At 38.6% G+C, this 14040-nt stretch overlaps 2 protein-coding genes across 3 annotated transcripts; one reads left to right on the top strand and one right to left on the bottom strand.

Moving 5' to 3' along the window:
* Positions 1 to 611: 611 nt before the first annotated feature.
* Positions 612 to 5520, top strand: LOC18605905 (TMPIT-like protein). The gene is made up of 10 exons (XM_007039208.3): positions 612 to 1212; positions 1318 to 1396; positions 1496 to 1590; positions 1909 to 2013; positions 2117 to 2196; positions 3690 to 3780; positions 3852 to 3959; positions 4248 to 4334; positions 5074 to 5142; positions 5262 to 5520. Exons 1-10 carry the CDS (start codon positions 982 to 984, stop codon positions 5409 to 5411), a joined length of 1095 nt encoding a protein of 364 aa, XP_007039270.3. The 5' UTR covers positions 612 to 981; the 3' UTR covers positions 5412 to 5520.
* Positions 5521 to 8664: 3144 nt separating this feature from the next.
* GTL1 (GT-2-like 1) lies at positions 8665 to 13602 on the bottom strand. Of its 2 annotated transcripts, none has more exons than XM_007039206.3 (3): positions 12411 to 13575; positions 9730 to 11437; positions 8665 to 9594 (listed from the first exon to the last, which is right to left on the bottom strand). In XM_007039206.3, the coding sequence occupies exons 1-3, from the start codon at positions 12806 to 12808 to the stop codon at positions 9322 to 9324; spliced, it is 2379 nt and encodes a 792-aa protein (XP_007039268.3). In that variant the 5' UTR covers positions 12809 to 13575; the 3' UTR covers positions 8665 to 9321. The 2 variants fall into 2 exon arrangements, with proteins under 2 accessions (XP_007039268.3, XP_007039269.3); XM_007039207.3 differs by having other exon boundaries at positions 9445 to 9590; positions 12411 to 13602.
* Positions 13603 to 14040: the final 438 nt, after the last annotated feature.

Raw genomic sequence — 14040 nt, 5'->3', positions numbered from 1 at the left:
ACCAAAGTCTAGGGGTTTGGGCTCCCTAATCCCCACGAAGTTGTGTCCCGTCTGCCCCCCTGTTGTCGTCAAGTTCAATTAATTGCGCAGACGGCTAAGCCCTATGCTGTTTAAACTAAAGGCTGCTGCAATAGTGCCATTCAAACTTGGACCTTATATTTATACCTATATATTAGTTTGGTTTTATTAGTACCTGAAAAAAAATGCAAATCTTATAATCCGCTGAGCCAAAAGAAAATGGAAGCAAAACTGATTAGGCAAAACCCAAAAGAAAAAAAGAGTTGCAAATTAGTGGCAAGCTAGAAGGATATAGAGCAAAAAAAATGTACTAGCAGCAATATGAAAACAGAAAATATTCTATACTCGAACAGCATATATTTGTATATCAGTGTTTTGCCACGTGAAACCATGGAAGGTTTGGGTGGATTTTCTTTTAGTCGACAAGACAGACTACTAATGATCTATACCATACTTCAAACACTTGGCCAAAAGCATTTTCATTCGTATAAGCACATACCAGTGTTGGGTTTTTATTTGGGAGGAGAACATATAATTTTATTTAAATAATAATAAATAAAAAGAATAAGTTTGTGTTGCGTGGGAGTGTGGGACAAAAGAGGAAGGGGAGGACATCAGAGTCCACATAGTAAAAGCAGGGAGGAGAATAGAAGAGAAGGAAACTCTTTAAGTTCTTCGCCTTCCTCCACCACCCCTCCTACCAGAAAATTATATTTCCCAAAAGACAAGGAAAGCACACCTTCCCTTTCTTTCAACCTTTGAACTATAAATACTATTTTTTATTTCTCCTTTTGTCTTCCACAATAAAACTACAACAATCAAACAAACCCAAAAAAAACACACTAGAGCTGAGATATCTTATCAAAGTAGAGTAGCAGCATCCAACAATCATTTATTATTTATTAGAAAAAAAAAAAGGGAAAAAATAAAGGAGAAATCTTATTCGAAAAATCTAAGGAGAAAATGGAGGCGGTGGATGAATCGGCGAAGAAACTCGAAGAGGAAGTTGGGAGAGTGGTGGAGCAAGCCAGAGAGTTGCAAGAATCCGGCGCTTCGCTCATATCGAGGATATCGAACGAGGAGCAATCTCTCCGCCAAAAAGCTAATTCTCTTGAATCCTCCATTCGCCGCCTCCGTTCCTTGATCAATTCCCTTCTCTCTCAAAAGCTTTTGGATCCCAAGCTCGCCGACAAGGCAAATCCCTATCTTGCATGTTCCCTTTTCATTTTTAATTTCTCGTAATTGTTTCTTCATTTATGAAATCTTAAGAGAAAAAATACAAAATTGGATTCGAAACAGCTTGAAGAGGATTTACTGAGAGCCAGATGTATTATAACCGATGGAGACGCCGCTGCTTTTCTTCCTGCCAAAGCTCAGGGTAGAATAATTTCTTCTCTTTTCTTTTAAATTGAAGTAAATTAATTTTTCTTTTATTGGAGATATTAATTAATTAATTAATTGTAATTGGTAATTGCAGGAAGATTTCTGAGGATGTTTTTGGGACCAATCAATGTGCGGGCATCCCGCAAAGACGTCCAATTGAAAGTTAAGGAGGAATATAACAGCTACAGAGTAAGCATCACTTCGCTTTTAACCCTTTTTTTTTTTTCTTAATTCTATTATTTGCTTGTCTTTTGATTGGGATCCGAATATGTTCTTCAATTTAACAATTGCATGTCATTTCCCGCATATAGAAATTCAGCGCAATATGCACATGTAGGCTCATTTTACATTTCAGTTACCTCCGACTATGGTATATTTACACATCCCAAATTAGTAGTAGAATTGTTTCGGATTCATGAGTTCTTGGCGAATTATTTCTAGAAAGCTCAAAGGGAAAATTTGAAATTTCAGTATTTATACTGACTAATTACTATCTCCCTTCAACAGGATAGAACTGCATTTCTGTTTCTTCTTTTTCCGTTAACTTTGCTTATTTTAAGATCTTGGATCTGGGAAGGATGCTTGCCTGCATTTCCAGTTCAGTTGTACCAGGTATTAAGAGAATTATTTCTTAGGGTTTTTGTTTGGGTTCAGTTCACTTGTTGCTGATGCAATTCAGAGTTTGTGATATAATGCTGCGTGTATGCTATGTCAGGCATGGTTGCTGTTCCTTTACACTGGTTTGGCTTTGCGAGAAAACATATTGAGAGCAAATGGAAGCGATATTCGCCCATGGTAATTGCATGCCATCTTTTTTTAAAATGTTTCCTTAAAGCAAGCATTTTTACTTTCTAGTATTGTTTGTATAAATTGGACTTCGTCATCAAAGATGAGATTGTGATATGGGTACTTCTGAGATCAAAATATCTTTTAAGTTTGTTTAAGTTCATGCAAATTGTGACTTGTGGCCAAGATCATAGTGGAAGAGATGCTCATTCTCCTATTAATCAGATGGCTTCTCTCCTTTCTGTTCCCCTTTTAAGGGTCACTACTTGCTTTTAATTATGTCTTTTGTGGTTTAGGATGTAATGCTTACAAAGGCACAATGTGGGCGAGAATTCGGAAACTTGTCTCCTGTTGTATATTTATACACGAAAGATTAATTATCCTTTTCCCTACTGTAATTTCCTTCTGGAGTATTAATCATGTTAATAGTTTTCTCCTACATTGAAATTGATGAACTTGTGTGATTGTTTAGGACTACTTCGATGAGCTAGTTCACTCTATGTAGTGCTTGCTTGTGGTTGGGTGGTTGGTTGGAGAAGTGGAAGAGAGTGAGTAAGATACTTTGGAAAAGATTTTCTATCTTCTCATTATAATACTTGAGTTGATGTTTCTTTTAGTTTTGACAGCTGGAATACATCCTCATGGTGTTTCAGTGAGAGCATAGGAAGAAATGGTGTCTATGTTTTGATAAATCTCTCCTTTTGATTACATCATTAGAATCACTTTATGAACCAGTTGAAACCATTGTCTTGTGCTATAGATGGTTTATTTATATGTAACCCCTTCCCGGGTGAAGTCAAATGTTTAGACCTTTTAATAAAAAATTGGTTCTGGATTATTGCTCACAGTTTAATGCCTGAAACAGTCTCTTATTTCATTTTTTTAAACCTCTTGATTTCTTGGGTTGGCTACATTGCCAAATTTGTGAGAGAGAGAGAGAGAGAGAGTAGAGATTGACTTGCTTGTGATTATATACTTGCATTGTATTGGGTTATTGTTCAGTGAGTTACATTATTTACAACTTCAACCTGTCAAAATCAGTTGCACTCATTTGACATAAAGGTGGGCAGGGAAAGAAGTTTGTATCCTTTTCTGCTGACCATCTCATCTGGGTTATTGAAATTGTTTGAAATCATTTCGCAAGCTGTGTTTACGGCTATGAAGCCCCAAGAATCTTGTGGAATCTCCTTTTTTATTATTATGTGTTGATGATTTTGTTGAAACAGCTTATCTAATCTAGTTTTATTATTTACTCAGTTTTGTTTGGAAATATATTGCTAGATTGTGGCTTACAACAACCTAGGAGAACAAGTATTGTCTATGTTATGAAACACTCATGTTAATTAATTATCAATTCTAACTATTCAAAAAAAAATTTAATTATCAATTCTAAAACTTGTAATTTTGATCGTCAGTGTTTGTCTGTAGTTCGTGTTTGTGTGCATCCTATTTTTCTGGTTAGTCTTGCAACACCGAGTGATGACTAAATGATACTTTTGCAGGTGGATTTACCATCATTATTGTGCTATGGTTATGGCCTTAGTTAGTCTCACTTGGGAGATTAAAGGACAGCCTAATTGTGCTCAAAAGCAGGTCACTTTTCTAGGTTTGTGCGTTAATTATATTTTGTGTTATTGATTAACAAACCGGTAAATCTTGTGCAGAGAGGTGTAGAACTTTTCCTTCAGTGGGCTATGATGCAAGGAGTTGCCATGCTTCTACAAAATAGATATCAGCGCCAGAGGCTTTATACTCGTATTGCCCTGGGAAAGGTGGTGTTCCTCTTTCTGCATCAGATAATAAAATTTGTTTTGCTGAGCAAAATAATAATAATAATAAAATTCGTTTCCTTTGTTCAATGTTAATAATTTTTGCATACTAGCTATAACCTTGGTTTGAATCCCTTTTTGTTCTTTTGCATCTCCCTTGCATGTTACAAAAATGTAAAAATCGTACCCTTTTTCTGCCAGGAGCAGTAGCTATTATGCCTCCATTTCATATCCGTACAATAATGGGGAACCAGTTCTAAATTCTAATCGTTAATGCATTATTATTTTCAGGCTAATAGAATGGATGTTGTCTGGGGAGAAACAGCTGGTGTAGATGGACAATTGTGGGTTCTATGTCCTATACTTTTCCTTATGCAGGTAATGCGGGCTAACTTTTGACGAATGCTTGCTTAGAATGTGTGTGACAATGTCCAATTTATGTTGTTCTTTACCCCCAAGGGTTTAAGACCTTCGGTTCAAACTACAAATTTCTAAATGATTTATTACAGTTCAAGTCAGCAAAGAAGAAAATCTGTTGTTGCTATCAATTTCTTATTTACCTTTGAACTTGCACACCCAATGCTAACTAATAGTTTATTTAACTTCTTTGAAGTGCCTGCACAGCCTTTTAAGGAGTATGTTTTAGCCTTTAGGTATTCTGTAAATGTTTAATTTTAGTTTTCAGTTGATATAAATCTTAAAATAATTACATCCTGAAGGTTGTGTGAGTGCTTCTTTAGGGTTGAACTCGCCTGTCATTAATTATTTCTCGATGATAACTGCTTGGATGATAAGGGGTATAGATTATGACGCAGATCTTGCAGAAAATCTCAGTTGGTGATTACAAGCACAAAGTAGTTCTTCATTTTTTGTTGGTTGTCTCAAGTTATGTCTTTTTGCTCTTTTTCTCCTGCTTAGCATGGGGGGTACTAATATCCTTTTTCTTCTTTTCCTTTATTTTTCTCCCTCAAAACAAAAAGGGAAAGGGATTGATGTAGCATGCCTTTTTATCATTGGAGCATGTGTTTATTCATGAGATATTTTCTTCTGAAGTTTATCCACAACTAATTGCAATTAACTGTATAATATTCCTGTGTGCTCATGAACATGATTATAGGGTTTTGAGGCATACGTTGGACTCCTATTGCTCAATACAGCATTCGTTGGGGTTGTTTCTGAATGGCAGGTAGGCTTTCTCTGATTACAGTTTCTCTTTTTGTTCATATATGCAATAAAAAAGGGTCAAATTAATGTTGTATATACTTTGGAAATAATGCTTAGTGATGGAGAGCTGGGTTTTGGCAGGTAATATTTTGTGGGATCCTTTTGGTTTTGATGGCTGTTGGGAACTTTATGAACACAGTACAGACACTCATGGCAAAGTCAAGGTTTAAGGCAAAGATGAAAAGAACTAAGAGCAAGCAGGAGTTGGATTACGTTGTTCGTAATTCTTAGGTCACATCTTACATAGCTTATTAGTCTCATTTTTGAATGTTTCCAGTGTCCCAAACATGTTTGTTTTGGACGAGGCAATGAAAATTTCGTTCTAAGATTTTCGTTTTCACGGGCACTTTTTCACCTTTCATATGAAATTATTGTTGGTTTTGTTTTTCTTTGTCTTCATCATTAACCAAACTGAAGAGAAGTGTACAGTTGGATGGTAACAAGTAAATACGCAATATTTCTAGGCCGTTCCCACCTTTACCATAAGCAGCAGGGGATTCTCAATCTGGAAGCTTTTGTGGGTTGGTATATTCATTCCGAGGTTCAAAGACTATACCTTATTAGTGGGCTGCTTTCATTTCCTGGTTCGGCCTGAATCCTTACACCATCTTGTGATCCTTAGCGCTGGCGCCTGTTCTAAATTAAGCAACAAGTTTCGTTTCGCCATTAATTACTTTCTCAATGTCTTCTGAACTAAAAACCTAAAGATTGAAAAAGGATCTCTTAAGCTTAAGGGAAATGTTAAACGGTGCTTATTGGTATTAAGTAAGGTGATTTTTATATCAAAAAAATTGTAATTAATATATTATTTTGTTCTTGATCTATCATTTGGGTTAAGCTATATATTCCAGTACTTATTTGCATTGGATCATGTTAAATTTGTACTGCCATCTTGATTTTCTAGCAATGACTCGGTACTTTAAAAGCTGTGTTACATGTCACTGTTCCATAATTGAACGCTTCATCATATTCGTCGGCAGTATTGTGCTCATATACGTAATTGATACATTAATTATACAACTGTAAGAGGTGGGGCAACTTGAGCGCCAACATATACCCTTCGGCCGTCTACTACTCTTTGGTAGTATTAACTAAAAGAAAAGTGCAGTACCATATCTTTTTCATCTTTAATTTTTATGGAAAGGAATATTTGAACTTGGATAATACTATCTGCTTTCGAAGCTGTATTTATTTACATATTAATCTCAATGATTACATGATGCGTGTAAGGGAAATAGAGAGTTCACAATCTAAATATTAATCAAATAATAATAATAATACCCATTTTTAAAGAAGAAAACAGAGTTTTGTGAGCTAAGACAGCCTGCAAAATACTAGTAAAGAAAAGAAAGAATATTGATGCTATAATTGAAAGGCTCCTTCCCATGACGCACCGGCGCACATGTCCACTTTCAATTGTCTATCCATGTGCTAAGTAATCCAGTAATGAAGTAAATATATTTTCTTTTGATTCCAAAATAAAGCAAAGTGAAGAATGGGATAAGTGGGATGGGTGGTTTTATGTCTCCTTTTGATCACATGTATATATATATATATCTTTCTTCCCCTCCCCTTTTCATCACTTAAAATGCTTGGGGAAAAGGTGAAAGTTTTTGTACAGCACAACACGCTGGGGCCATCCCCTTAATTATATGTGTAAAATCCTGTCACCAACACCACAGTCACCAACCCAAGGCCACTCCTTTCCCAATTCCCAGCCCCCCATGTGCTGCACCTGTTTTACTTGTATAGTTTTATCATCGATATGAATTCATGATGTATTCTTATCCCCATTATTATCACAAAAAGATCATAATAATAGTATTCCTTTATGAATGCTATACACATATACGTATGCACATAATAATAGCATACAAAACAGCACATTGAAGGATAAGTACTTCAACTTGTGGATAAAGATATAGGGATATGAACAACAGGCATATGCCCCATAAAAGAAAGGATATACAATATCGGTAGCAAAGCAAGGAAAACAAGTGGGCAAGTCCGGGGGGTGCCTGGAGAAGGCCAGGGTGGTAGTAAAACAACATGCACATGGGTAGGCCAAGTCAGGGGTTTGAATGATCAAACTTTCTTTTGGTCTTTCTTTTTGGGTGAGAGATCAGATCTTGTCCTCCTTGATCTTTGATAGATACATGGAAGGAAGTGGGAAGAGAGGAATTGCCACTGCAGATTAAGAGAACCCACGCACGTCGTTGCTAGTTGGCAAAGATGAAATCGCGAGTGGAATTATGGGAGACCACTGTGCTATGCGTAATAGCTGCTACTTGTCAAATTTGCAACGCCCATTATTACGTGTATTGATATGTGGCTCTCGTTTCTTTCTTTTTCTTTTTGCTTGCCAATATTAGCGCACAGATTTACATCTCACAAAAATATATTCTTCATTTACCACTAATTAAAGCCTTTTTTGTGAAATTTTATATCTATACACACGATCAGATATGATCCAAATGTTTTGACAGCTTCTACCCCAAAAACCAATTTTGACAACTAATAAAGAATATATCTTTTTCTGGACAGATAGATATATATATATATATATTAATATATTATATTATATGGACGAAAAGTAGATCCAACGGGTATAAATCACTAGAAAAGTGTCGCTTTTTGTTATACTTCTATCATGTTATAATTGTACCACGAATTTTTCTTCACGGTCCACTCAGCCCTGGCCCCCGCCTGGATCCCTTACTTTTTTTTATTAGTAATTGTCCTCAAGTTAGCTCATGTTTCTTTCAGTTCGTTGCGTTTGTCTACTTATATTTTAATTAATCTTTTTTTCTTCATTAATATTTACTGCTTTTTTTTTATTTGTTTTACCGTTTACAACAGTCAACATCAATGAGATGACGTCTTCGTTTGCTAAAATGGATGGGAAAAGCAAGACCTTTACATTACTGAACGATTAACTGACAGTTTTTGAAGGAACAAAAACTCTCAGACCCCCTTTGATAGAGACTTTTTAAGGCTAGGTTAGTGTGCCGAAGGGCGTAGAGCCCCAAGGAGCCACAGATCAGTTCAAACATTGCCAGTTCAAACACATGGACACGGATGTGTCGTTTTAAGAGGAAGATTCAACAGCGCATAAAGAATTTGTAGACAGGCACATTGTTACTAAACAGTAGCAGAGATGACATGGTCGCAACTGGCAACCAGTTACCAAGGCAAGAACAATACCCTGACGCAACAAATTAAGGCTTGTAGTAATGACAATACTAATATAATAAAGGAGGAAAACAGGAAGGAGAAGGGGATGGGTGGAAACGACCAAGACCCTTTCTCCTATATTTCTTCCTAGTAAACAGTTTCCATCAATACTTGTTGTTTGAGATTCTGAACTGAGACTAAAACCTAGAAAGAATGATGACAAAAGACAATAATAACTGATCACAAAGTTAAAAGGGAAAGAATAGGGAGTGAACAAGTCAGTACACAGTTCATAAGCAAAGGAGTGAAATTTCTAAGGAAACCCTGATATTCATTTGATTCCTTAATTTAAACCAAGCAAGTAAGAGAGAACGCAAAAACTGATCAAGGAAAGAACTTTTGACACATAAAACAATATCTGCTTCTCCTTCTTACACCATATACGCTCTCTATACTCCATTGGTCCATGTTTCTTGCACTCTTTTATCTCTTCCTCTCTATGCTTTGTTTGTTTTCTTTCTGTCCTTTGACGCTGCTGCTGGCATAGGCAAGCTTATTTTCTCTGTCTCAATTCAATCTCTCTTCCGTTTACCTTCGAAACGGAATTCCTTATTCACCAACAAATCAATAAATCGAAAAGAAGTGACGATAAAATGCAAGTGGGACTGCCATCGAAGAGTCTGTTTCAGACTTTAAGTATCAGCGAAGCTATTTTGAAGAAGAAGAAGAAGAAGAAGAAGAAAGAAGAAAACAATGAGGATATGAAGAAAACGATACTGAATTATTGAAGGTTGAAAGGAAGGCTATGGTAAGGACTAAGAAGTGGAAATAGAAGGAGATACAAAATGAAGAAATAAGGAAAGCTTTTGATGCTAGAAGGTTTTTCAACTCAAATTGTTAGGTATTTTGTTGAGCTTCTGCACACATAGGTACATATGGTACATTTTCAGTGGTGGAGCTGCCAAGATTATTGAACCATGGCCAGAAAGGAGGGCGCCCCATTCCCTCCTCCGTTGGGAGTGCTTGCATTCTGTCTTTGATATTCTATTTTATAAGCCATCTTTCGCTCTTCTTCCAATTCGTCATCATCTTCATCATCTTCGTCCTCATCTTCATCTTCCTCGTGAACCATATTATCACTGTCAGGTTCATCAATCTTACCATAGCCATCCACCAACAAGGATTGTCCTTGATGGTGCATCCCCTGGTCCTCCATCAGCTCCATCACAATGTCTTCTGGCTTCAATACCAACCCAAAAATCAATAGGCATCATATAAAATGGTTTATCAAAATGCAATGGGTAATTGAAAATGTCAAAGTGATGATATTGAGGCATAAAAGAAAATAAAGAAGCTGGTAAGTAAAATAAATTACCTTCTTTGCAGCTTCACCGTTTCCTTCTCCACAGAAACTCCCAGGTAAACCTTCTTTTCTTGTCAGCACATCAGCAGTAGCTCCAGTTTTGTTTTCTGATTGATCAGTAGGCTGCGTCGATTGCGGCGCTGCCGTGATTGGTGGGGCTTCACTCGTATCTAGATGCTGCTGTGACGTTTCTTCTTGAGGCCTATTCTGGTCACTAAAGCTACTGAAACCACCGCTAGTCCCTCCTCCAAGTATTTTCTTACGGTGAAGGGCATCGAGTTGGTGAAAATAGGGGCAGGTTTTGGCATCCTCGGGACGTTTCTTATTACTTTCTTTGACCTTCTTGAAGTACTTGTTGATGTTCTCCCATTTTTCCTTGCATCGCTTGGCGCTTCTCTTGTAGCCCATCCTTGACATACCAGCCGAGATCTCCTCCCAAAGAGGGCCCTTCGGCCCAGCCTCTTGGTACCTGGATTCAAGCCCACTCCTCAGGTTTATAAGTGCAAGAACTTCAGCTTTAGGCCACCTAGAAGAGGCAGGCTCCAAGTTCCCACTCCGACCAATCTCCTGTGGTGGGACCTGTTGCTCCGGGATAGCCATTACTACATCTGAAGAAATAGGTTGTTGATGATGCCTCACAACTTCAGTGTTTTGAGGTTGAGCTTGATGCTGCTGCTGGTGAACAGCTTGTGGCTGTTGCTGATGTTGATGGTGCGGCTGTACTGACTGTTGCTGCTGTTGAGAGCTACGCTGTTGTTGTGGTAATGACGGTGGATGATGCAATGGTGAAGCTGCTGTAGGAATAGAAGCCGGAGGTGGAACAACTGGCACGGCTGGTTGTGTCGGTGGAGGTGGAGCAGCGGAGACAGTGACAGTTGTGGGTAACTGTACAGTCTGACCAGTAATCTTCTGCAAAAAAGAAATAATAGCAGCATCCCTAGAAGCAGCAATGGCACGTTCGTGAGCCATAAGTTCATGGTCGCGAGTTAATCTCGCCATTTCTTGTCTTTTCCAAGCTTCTTCTCTTATCATCCTATCTTGCTCTCTCTTCTCTATGGCTTCTAAAAATCTCTGCTGCATGGATTCTTGCTTCTGCATGACCTGTTTCATTAGACCCTCGAAGAACTCCATCATCCTCCTGGTCGTACTACCGCCCCCTCTCGACGACTGTCTTTTACGTTTCCGGCTAGTGCCAGCCATGTTGGATGGTTCTCCTCCAGGTTCATCTTCTTCGTCATCGTCGTCATCATCGTCTTCAAAGCCTTGAGAAGAGGAAGAGCTGTTAGAAGAGAAGCTGATTCCAAATGGAGCGGCTGTGGTGGTGATAGGATGTCCTGACGCCGGCGCTGCTCCTACTGGTGGCACTGGCACGGATGCAGGAGCAGATCCAGGCATGGCTAACATAGAGGAAGACATTGGGATAGTTGCAGGTGGAATTCTGACAGACGAGATGGGCATATGAACCCCAACCGAAACGGGAGCCACGTCCAGGCTGGCGGTGCTAGCGGCAGTGACAGGTGTGACTGGTGTTGATAGGTTAGCAGCAGCAGTGGCAGAAGAAGTTGTATGGAGAGCCTCTAGCTGGCTGAAAAACTTGTAACTCTTACCATCTTGACGGCCAGCTCGCCCTTCTTTTGTTCGCTTGTAGTACTTGTGGACGTTCTCGAATTTTTCCTTGCACTTTTTGGCACTCCTTTTGTAACCCAGCTCCGCTAGCTTCCTGCGACGCCCACGGTTCTCATATCAATACTAATTTGGGCAATCATCTGAACCAGACTTTTAGCCGGGTTACTGTTTATCAATGCTAAGTGTCGAGAAAAGGAAAAGAGATGAAAGAATGAATGAAGTCTCGTAAACCGGTCTACTCCGACTCTTGTTGAATGAACATTGAACAAGAGATACATGAAAATTGGAAATCTTTTCCTGCCTCCACTCTCACACAGTTACTCCAACTGACCTCATCTGTCCTTTCCATATAATAAATCAATGATAACCTGATCTGGTGTCTAAGTATTATTGATGTGAAAAGGAGAGCAAAACCAAACAACAAGAGAATAAAAAGAGCTGGACAGTGTGGGGGGAGTCTCCCTCCCTTCCATGGTTTCTAAAAACTTTAATAACTAGAAGAAAGAATTCCTCTCGGGATTTTCAAATTTCCGGATTTCGATTTGGAATTGATAAAATAAGATAAGCCTTTAAATTACTTAAATAGTAAATACTAGTTGTAAGTAAATAAAAAGAAAGAAGAGAATATATATATAGAAAAGAAAAAGATAGGATTGGCCAGAGTTCATGCAGCGGATCTGGGGCATTTCTTAATTGTAAGAAAGAAGGTACTAAAACTAAAACAAAAAAAAAGATGCCCCAGCTCGTGAGTCGTGATGGAAACAGATAGCAGCCATGTGCGTTTGTGTTCAGAATGAGAGAGAAAAAGAGAGGGGAGGAGATCTTGAGAAAAAAGCCCATCCCATCCCATCCCATCAGTATTTCACTGCTACAACTAAGCTCTTGGAGAGCAATGCATTATGGTAATGATTAAATTTTAGTAGTTAGTTGATTTACTTTCTTTTTTTTTTTTTTTTTGCAAACGAGATTTAGAAAAGGAAAAGAGAAGAAATATAAGGGGGAAAACAGAAACAAGAATACTGTTTTTCATGTTACGGCAGTGTGGCGTGGGGGCGGAAGTACTTTACCTGGAAACATCTTCCCATAGAGGGCCCTTGACGGTGGCATCACGGAAAGCAGCATCCATATCTGACCTAATCTTGAGAAGAGCAAGAGTCTCTTGACGGGGCCACCTATTGCCACTTGCAACTCCAGCTCCTCCTCCTCCTCCACCTGCTCGATCCCCTTCATCTCCTCCGTCATCTCCTCCACCACTTGCTAACCTCATGAATTCATCCAAATTCCCAGTGGCAGGCGGCCTACTGCTTATAGGCGATGCCGCTTCCACTAACTGCTCAGACTGCTCGCTTACCATGTGGCTGCTGCTCACTGCACCCGTCGTTGTTGCTACTGCTGTTGTTGGAGCACCCATCTCCCCGTATTGAGATTGATGCCCCCCTCCTCCTTCTCCTCTTCCTTGCTGCATCTCTTCTTGTTGTTTCCCTCAGTGATGTGGATGAAGGTTGGCAAAGTAGGAATCTTTATTTATCAGTGGTGCATGAAGATCTTTCTTCTTCTCCTCATCAATGATAATATAATTCAGTTGAATTGTGTCTGTCTATTGCCCTCCTCCCTCCCCACACAGTTGCGATGAGAGAGGGGGAGCTGCTGCTTTTTGGCGGTGATAGGGATGTTGACAAAAAGAGAGAAAGAAAGAAACCATAAAAGAAAGAAATGGGTCTAATTGAAAGAAAACAGTGAGAAGAGAAGTTTGGCGACAGATGGGGTGATGTTAAATACGATTGAAGAATTCTAACAAAAAAAAAGGGACTGAGAGAGAGAGAGAGAGAGACAGTAGACAACTGGAAAGATTGAAAGCCAGAAAGAGTATTCCTACGAGTTAGTGCTGCCCCCTTTGAGATTTAGATTTTTTATTCTTTTCCTTTCTTTCCTCCTTCTTTATAAGTTAAAAAAAAGGAATTATATTGATGGGAAAATTATACTACTAGAAAAGAAAAAGAAGGAAGAGGGACGGGGGGGCGGGGGGGGGGGGGGCAGCAGTAAAGAAGAAAGAGAGGAGGAGCAGAAGGGCATAATCATCATCATCATCAACTGCACTGCAACTGCACTCTGCAAAAATTTGGACAGAATAAAAGAGAAAGAGAAAGAGAAAGTAAGGATGGAGAGAGAGAGAGAGAGATAAATGTAGAGAGAGAAAGATAAAATGAATGGAGATGACGATTATGAGGATGATGATGATTAAGAGAGAGAGAGAGGAAAGAGAAAGAGAAAGAGAAAGGGAGGTGAAATGAAATGATAAAACAAACGAGATGCTGTGTTGTCAGCGGCTCTCACTTTGCAGCTAATAATTGTTAAAACCACTTTTGCCAACATTTGTTATATTAAATTATTCAAATATCTTTTATATTTATGCACACATCTACTAAAACTCAAAAGGGGTAGTAATACTATTTGTATATTAAATCTTTTTTTTAAAAAAAAATTAAAAAAAAAAAGGAAATCTCAATATATGGGAAAAAACATCTCTAGTCTCCAGTCTCTATTCTCTAGTTTCCGGAATAAAAATCTAGTGCCTAACCATCTCTCCCTCCCGCTCCAATAATGTTCCATAAATTGACCTAACTCCCTAATTTCTTCCTACGTGGCCAGCACTAATTGGGTTTTTTGCATTGGGTTATTGGCCTCTTCCCAACACAC

This window comes from Theobroma cacao, chromosome 3, assembly GCF_053813885.1.
Source record: "Theobroma cacao isolate CCN51 chromosome 3, ASM5381388v1, whole genome shotgun sequence".
Classification (NCBI taxonomy): Eukaryota; Viridiplantae; Streptophyta; class Magnoliopsida; order Malvales; family Malvaceae; genus Theobroma; species Theobroma cacao.
The sequence above is the reverse complement of the archived record's forward strand: the minus strand, read 5'-3'. Positions and strand labels throughout refer to the sequence as shown.